At 42.8% G+C, this 7466-nt stretch overlaps 1 protein-coding gene across 1 annotated transcript; it reads left to right on the plus strand.

Annotated features, from left to right (window-relative positions):
* Positions 1-6: 6 nt before the first annotated feature.
* On the plus strand, positions 7-564 carry SPRY1 (sprouty homolog 1, antagonist of FGF signaling (Drosophila); the record flags this gene model as incomplete). Its single annotated transcript, XM_008935245.1, has 1 exon — positions 7-564. A coding segment is annotated over one exon (558 nt), but the record flags the coding sequence as incomplete, so codon positions are not given.
* Between the last annotated feature and the right edge of the window lie 6902 nt (positions 565-7466).

Consider the following 7466-nt stretch of genomic DNA (forward strand, 5'->3'; position numbering starts at 1 on the left):
CTCCTGGGGCGCTCGCCTCCGTCCCGGCCGGGCTCGGGCCACAGGTCCGACCGGGCGATCCGGACGCAGCCCAAGCAGTCGGCCCTGGTTGTGGATGACCTGAAGGGCCCTTTGAAAGAGGACCTGACGCAGCACAAGTTCATCTGCGAACAGTGTGGGAAGTGCAAGTGCGGGGAGTGCACGGCCCCGAGGGCCCTCCCGTCCTGCTTGGCCTGCAACCGGCAGTGCCTGTGCTCGGCGGAGGGCATGGTGGAGTACAGCACCTGCATGTGCTTGGTCAAAGGGATCTTCTACCACTGTTCCAACGACGATGAAGGGGACTCTTACGCGGATAATCCCTGCTCCTGCTCCCAGTCACACTGCTGTTCTAGGTACCTGTGCATGGGAGCCCTGTCCTTGTTCCTGCCGTGCTTGCTCTGCTACCCCCCTGCGAAAGGATGCCTCAAGCTCTGCCGAGGGTGTTACGACCGCGTCAATCGTCCGGGCTGCCGGTGCAAGAACTCCAACACGGTCTATTGTAAACTGGAGAGCTGCCCCTCCCGGGGTCAGGGCAAGCCCTCATGATTTTTGGAGGGGGGTTTACTTCCTCCAACTGCGGTTTTTCAGGTTGTAGCTGATATTGTTTTCTTTTCTCTTTCTTCCTTCCTTCCCCTTTCCCCCCATTTTGGGGCGAGGGGGGGCTGTTCTTTTACTTTCTGTCTCCCCAGCCTGAGATACACAAGCTCTTCCCTTTGCATCTTTGCTCTCCTCTTCCCGTTGACTTGGCTGAGTGTGGAGCGTTTTACGTAGTCATTGCTGCTCTTTGGTAAGTGTGGACCTGGTATCTGCATCTGCCGCCCCCTTTGGCAGGGTCTTCTGAGTTTGTAACGGAACCACTCCTGAAAGAGACAGTGAGAACTCACTGGGCTCTAGAAGCTTCTTGCTCTGTGAATTATCTTCCCAAAGATGTTTTTTGTTCTCAGCAATTGCTCGTTTTGTTTTGTTTTGTTTTGGGTTTTTTTTTGTTAACCCCCTAGGTACCAAGGAAGAATAACTTTCATGAGTGAGCTGGATTGTGAAATAACTTTTTCTCTGTGTTCTTTCTGGAGAGGATTGTAAAATAAAGGCTTTACCAAATGAAAGGCCTGACACTTCTCTAAGCAGCCTGCTTTTTCCTCCTCTCTTTTTTTTTTCTTTTTTGCCTTAACTTTTAGAACATAGAGGATTACATTGCCTCCTTTTTTTTTCCCTCCTTTTTTTTTTTTTTTTTTTTTTTTTTTTTTTTTACATTTTCAATGTAACTTCAGTTTTTGCTACACTATGTAGATCTTCACATTGGAGACATTATGGCTGCAACATACTCATTTGTTTTCGCTGTCAAATCTTTGAAGGATATTGCTCGCTCCACCCTCCTACACCTGTTTTTATAGTCTATCAGTATCAGTTGATATTACAGTTGGTGGTGTTTCTATATCCAAACAGCCTTCAGGTGTCATTGAGTCACCGAAACATTCTTGAACCCTTAAGAGTTTCTTGTGATCCTTTGGTTTAGTGAATTTAGCTCTGTTCTGTACTTCATAATTTTATTCTGTCCCTGTTTTATTGCCTTAGCCACAAATTGTGGTCCTTTTTTTGTATATTTTATGTATAAAACACAAAGTTGAATCCCAACTATTTTTAAGACAAAAGTCTGTTAAAACTTTTTTTATTGTAAAGAATATTTATTATGTGAATCTCTATTATTTTATGATATTTATTGCAAAAGACTTTGAAAATGTACTCATGTCTGAATATAACAAAATATCAATACTTAATGAAATAAGGATGACACGAAGAAAGTACATATGTTAACTATAATGCAGAAAATATATTAATTAATGAAAATGGCTCTTGAGTTTTTTTGTTGCAATGACAGGTTGTGAGCTACATCTGCATATTGCTGGGTTGTTGGGGTTTCTCCTTCCTGCGCTCTATCAGCTAGCAAATAATGTCCTTTTGATACTTCAAAACCACTAGTCTGTGCTCTAGTTTAGTTTACCTAATTTTAAGTTTGCAAACTGTATATCCACTAAGTTTTTCACTATGGGATATTTAATACAATTGGATGTATATGTTGTGCTTAACAGTGCCAGGAAGTGTAGGCCCTAGTTATTTACCCAAGCAGCTGGAAGTACAGTTGTGGAGGAGGGAACCGCTCCTTCAAGGGTTTTCTAGTTTCCTAAAGAATACCAAATTGACATGTAAACCTATTTTAAATTTTCCTAGAGAGAACTTCTTAGCTGTTTAAATTGTATGTCAGCTGAAGTAATGAACCTACCAAGCTCAATTCTAAATAAAAGGCGAGAGGGAGGATGAAAAAAATAACAGTTGCCTTGAAATTTTGGGGGGAACATGTTTGTGTCTGTGGCTTGTTTGGTTCCTTTCCCATAGGTTTTCCCAATGCCAACTGAATCTATCTTCTGTTTTTAAAGGCTCTTAAGGGTGACCCTGAGTGTCACAGCTACTTGTGACCATTTAACACGTATTCAACAAAAAAGCTTTTCATTAGGAGTGAATAGGGAAACCTCAGTCCTTCTGTTCATGTGGGTCAAGGCTAACATCACAATTTTTCTGAAGTAAAAAGTTCATTAAATGGATGTAATTTCACATGGTATTCAGCGCAAGTGGTTCTAGAGAAACTTCACTTTAAGAACGTAGTAATAACTTGACAAATGTGTCATGTCTTGAGTTTTGAAGTCCTGCTGCTTTGAATTGCCATATTCAAGCTGTTCTGACTCCTAGCATATTGATGATTTGAATAAGCTGGGCTTTTGTAGTTAACTCTGTCAGAGCTGATCCAGTGTCATATAATGAGCTGACTGAAAAGCTGAATTCTTTATTAAACAGCACGATGACCTCTGCGAGGTATAGAGTGAAATCTCCATCTGGCTAGCAAACCACTTGCTTTGCAGATCTTGCCTCAGCTTGGCAAAGTGGACAGGCTGGGAGGCTTGTGGGGTGACAGTGTATATAGGCAAAGTTTGCTTTCCAAGGTTTATTCTTCATGAGCTGAAGCAAAGCTGCAAGGAGAATGTTTGTGAGCAGTAGGTGACTTGCTCTGCACTGCTTTCCTATCACTGGTAGAAAAGAGAGCCCAAAGGACCCACAAGTACTCTTAATGATCACCTTCCACCACAAGCTGTGTCACACCACCTTCTAGATTTCTTCAAAAAAAAAAAAATCAACAAAACCTGCCCTCCAGCTGGTCACACTAACTAATGCTCTCTTTACTAACTGAACTTTGGGCATAACTTCAGGCTGCATTTTTTTTAGAAGGAAAATTTGATTCTGACCAACATGGCAGTGAGAAAATGGCAGTTCCTTGTGTGTCTTAAGTGGCATTCTAAGGTGTTACTGAGAGAAGGCAGTGTTAAAGCAGTTGGAATAATACTTTTTTTTTCTTGGGTTAGATGCCATATTGTTTGTATTTAATATATTTGAATTCACTTTCAGGCCCTCTGAAATACAAGGTCGTTGCCTTATGCTATGGAAATGTCTGTGGCTTCTTTGAGGCAGATGTTTTGTGGGGTAGAACTGGGCAGGATTGCATGAGAGCAAATGATTGTTTTTTTATTGGGGGAAAATAACTGAACAAGCTGACCAGATGTATGAAGTAAGCCCCTGCCCCTTGAAGAGACAAAGTAATTTTAAATATGCCCTAACTGGTCAGTCATTAGAAGCTGTTCTGCTTTCTACAATATAGTGACTGGAAGGACTATCGAAAGATGTTGCATTTTGTTGTAAGGGGGGTTGCTAAAAGCTAATGACGTTGTTGACAATAAGGAGTCTGAAGTGTAGATTTCAGTTCTTTAACCCAAAATTTGTCCGTGGGCTGTTCAGGTTACTTTCTGCATGTCTGTAGGGTACCTGACTTACCTGACTGTCAGGGGTCTATCACAATATAGTTGATAAAAATGATTTCTGAACAGTTTTCAGGTAGCTTTGAGAGCTTATTTTGAAAAAAATAAAGCAAGCTCTGTACAAAATGATCATGTAATTAGGCTCTAAGTTCAGCTGACCTACTAACCTAGTTGTGTAGGTTGGGGATGGATTTGAACAAGCTGGCCATCTGGTTAACCACAGCAAAGCCCTGAAATGTGCCACGCAAGCTCTGGGATGAAGGAAAAAGGGAAGTCCCTCCAGCAAGCTGGAATTCGAGTCTTGCTTTGCACAGTGTCTTAGTGGTAAGAGGTTGAGTTACCATCTTACACAGATGGTAAGATCAGTTTCCATGGAGGAACAGGTTGCTGGGGTGAGAACTGGGGAGAGCTGGGCTTTCGTTGCGTTAATTCTCGTGTGGGTGACAGCGTTATCCAAGGGGGGATAATGATTAACAAATGAAAAGTACTTGCTCTTGTTTATGGTTCCATATCATAGAGACAGGTGGGAGAGGATTAGCTCCTCTGTCTGTGATAAAGCAAATCTGTTAAGAGGGATTAAAGGGCCTAGATGAAGTGTTTTAATGGACTTATATGGAGTAATAGATTTTTGACCTGAAGGAATGTTCAGGACTCGCTGATACTTCTGTATTTCTTGTTCTGCTAAAATTGCCTCCAAATTCTGAGGAATCCTGATTAATTGTTGGCTTTTGTCCAGCTGGAGCATTTGTGTCAGTCATGATGGTGCTTCAAAAAACCTGGAATACAATTTTGTTCCGCTGTGGCCCAGCTGGATTTACCAGCCTTGTGCTGTGCATGGGTCACACAGGTCTTGTTCTGATTGGCCTTCAGCAGCGGGCAAGTTGCTCTGAGGGCAGCTCTCAATTACTTGTACTCCCTCGTTTTGGTTTTTCACCTTCCCTTTGCTGATGGGAGTAGCCAAGGACATGGACTTGGGCTGTCAGTGGTACACAGGACTGACTGGGGGGATAAGGGTAGTCTGTGAGGTAGGCAACAAGCACAGCCCACAGAACAGCTTTCTGGTGCCATCTCAGCATTTGAAACCCCCAGCGCAGAGCTCTTCAGGCTCTTTGTGCACCTCTGCACTGCAAATATTCCTTTGCTGCAGGTTGAGAGCTCTCACAGTGCATGTCCCCACCGCCAGCTACACTGCAGAAGCCCAGGCCCTGGCCAAGTGTTTGCAGGAGGGATAGATCCCCACAGGCATTGCAATGGCCTTTACACTTTTGCATTGGGTTTTCTGTGCCTCTGTGTGTGCATGTGTGCTTTGGAATGAGCTTTGTTTCTCACGTACACAGGCAGCAGTGTACAGGTGCTGATGTGCTCTCACTTCAGCTGGATTTGGAATACCTGGCTATGGCTGTATTCATCTATTCTGTCAGAGAACTGTTTTTTGGCTATTAAATCCAATCCTGGTGTCTTGTCAAAGGCTAAAAGGAATATGGGCATGCTGGCCACCACAGGAGAAGCCAGCACAGTTGGGATGAATTGTTATTCCCAGAGTAATACTTGCTGCTCAGGTGATGTTTGTGATAAAAAGATGGGGTGCTGTTGTTTCTCCCAGTATAGTGCTTGCAGCTGCCTCTTCCACTTCTGGTGAAAGGTGTCTTGAGATGAGATACTTCCTCATTTACTAATAAATAAAAAGACGAGACAGATTTCTTGCATACCTCACATGGTCTTATTTCTTAGGTTTAAGTATCTAGGGGTGAAACCCTCATCTCACTGAATAACTTTTTATTTTAGCTTCCAAAGAGGACCAGCAAGTCACTGGGAGCTTTCAATATTCCTGACATACACAAGTGACAGTGTTGTAAAAGGAAGAGAAACGGCTGTGCTTCCAGGGCAGTGACATGGTTGTGCCTATTACAAAATATCCTCAGTTTGAAAATGTAATTGTTGTGAACTGCACTTTCCTAAAGAACAGAAACATGTTTGTCGTAGTCCTTAGAGAAAGGTGTGCCTGATGGCCGTGCCTCTCTTGCATTGTGAGCACACCTAGTTTTGTAAACCTTTGTATACACGCACAGTGCTATGAATCTGAAAACAAATATCCTACAGAACACATTGTCAAAAGCCACAGATGTTGGACAGAGGCTCTGCCCCAAAGGGCTGAGCCTCATTGTGTTTGTGCAATAAGGAGCACAATGGGGCTCGCATCCTGCCTGACCCTTCGAGGTCACTCCCGTAGGATATGGCTGGGTTTATACCACAGCATATTTCTTCTGAATGAAGTTCATGGATTTACATCAGTGGTTAACTTGGCCAGGGAGCAACGTACTTGTGCTGAGGCCTGATGCCACCACAAGCCCTTCTGAATGGACTCAATAGCTGTGGTAGGGATTTTTCCTTGTTTTCTTTTTTGTTTTTATTAATTGGGTTGGTTAATACGACACACTGCCTTATGAATGTCTGGCATGCATAAGTGTTAGGGTGTTCTTGGTTTATATGATAAAGTAACTGAGGAGGAGCTGGAATATCCTAAACATGTGCTGGAATTACATAACACATTAACTACTTAATGGATATGTTAAATGAAATCACCAGTCTTCTGGTGCATGCTTCAGCTTCTAAACCATCTGACAATTCTTCCAGTGCCATGAGGATTCCTCTTCCACACTTCAAGCAAGAGGAAAAGTTGCAAGTTACTTGGCCTGGTAAAGGTCCTCTCCAAAGCTTCATTTCTTTTGTGGTGTTCGATTTCATGCTTTTGGATCAGTGCACTTTATGCATAGGACAGTTCAAAATGAAAATTAGTAAAGCAGGTGCCTGGAAGGAAGGTAGGGGAAGTACTGGGGATTTTCTGTAACCTGGATATTGGGAGATTGTACAGTACTTTCTTGTTAATATCAAGGTCTCCTAGTTGCCCCTGCTCAAAATCCATTTTCAGCCACCTTTTTTTCTTATAAAAATCAAACCTCATTTATCCAATCCTTTCTTTTTAGAGAGTAATTGTACACTTGTTCATTTTTTTCACATAGCATGCAGAGTTCTTCTGTATGAAACGTGCTACCACTACAGGAGCACTACATGAACCATCTGTGCTATTCCTGAGGCACTTGCTGATTTAATACACTTCTATGTGTTCTGTATCTCTTCTGAATCACAGTCAGGATGAGTTTGGTTAGTCAGGGTGGGACTTAGAGGATAGTTGGATCTCATGATTTTGTTTTGTGGCCCAAAGTTCAGACCTGGGTATGAGCTTTGCCAAAGTTCGACAGTACCTGGTGTCTAGTCTTGAATTTACTGATCTGCAAGAGTATATGAGGAAACACTGATAGAGTTGAAAATGCATTGATTCTTCTTCATTAAATAGTCAAAGGGACTCTCTGGGAGCAAGTGGTAGACATATAAGAAGCTATTCTGGAGTCTCCACAGAGATTTGTGTATGGGCTTTCAAATCTTGGAGGCTGTGTGCTTGTTTCTCCCCTTTCCATCCCTTGCCCTGTACTGGAGCAAGAGCACTTGCCATGGTAGCCCCAGAGCCATCCATCACTGGTGCCAGGTGCAGATAACATCCCCTGTAAATGTTGATCTGATTTGCTCTTC

This window comes from Merops nubicus, unplaced genomic scaffold (assembly GCF_000691845.1).
Source record: "Merops nubicus isolate BGI_N331 unplaced genomic scaffold, ASM69184v1 scaffold7322, whole genome shotgun sequence".
Taxonomy (NCBI): domain Eukaryota; kingdom Metazoa; phylum Chordata; class Aves; order Coraciiformes; family Meropidae; genus Merops; species Merops nubicus.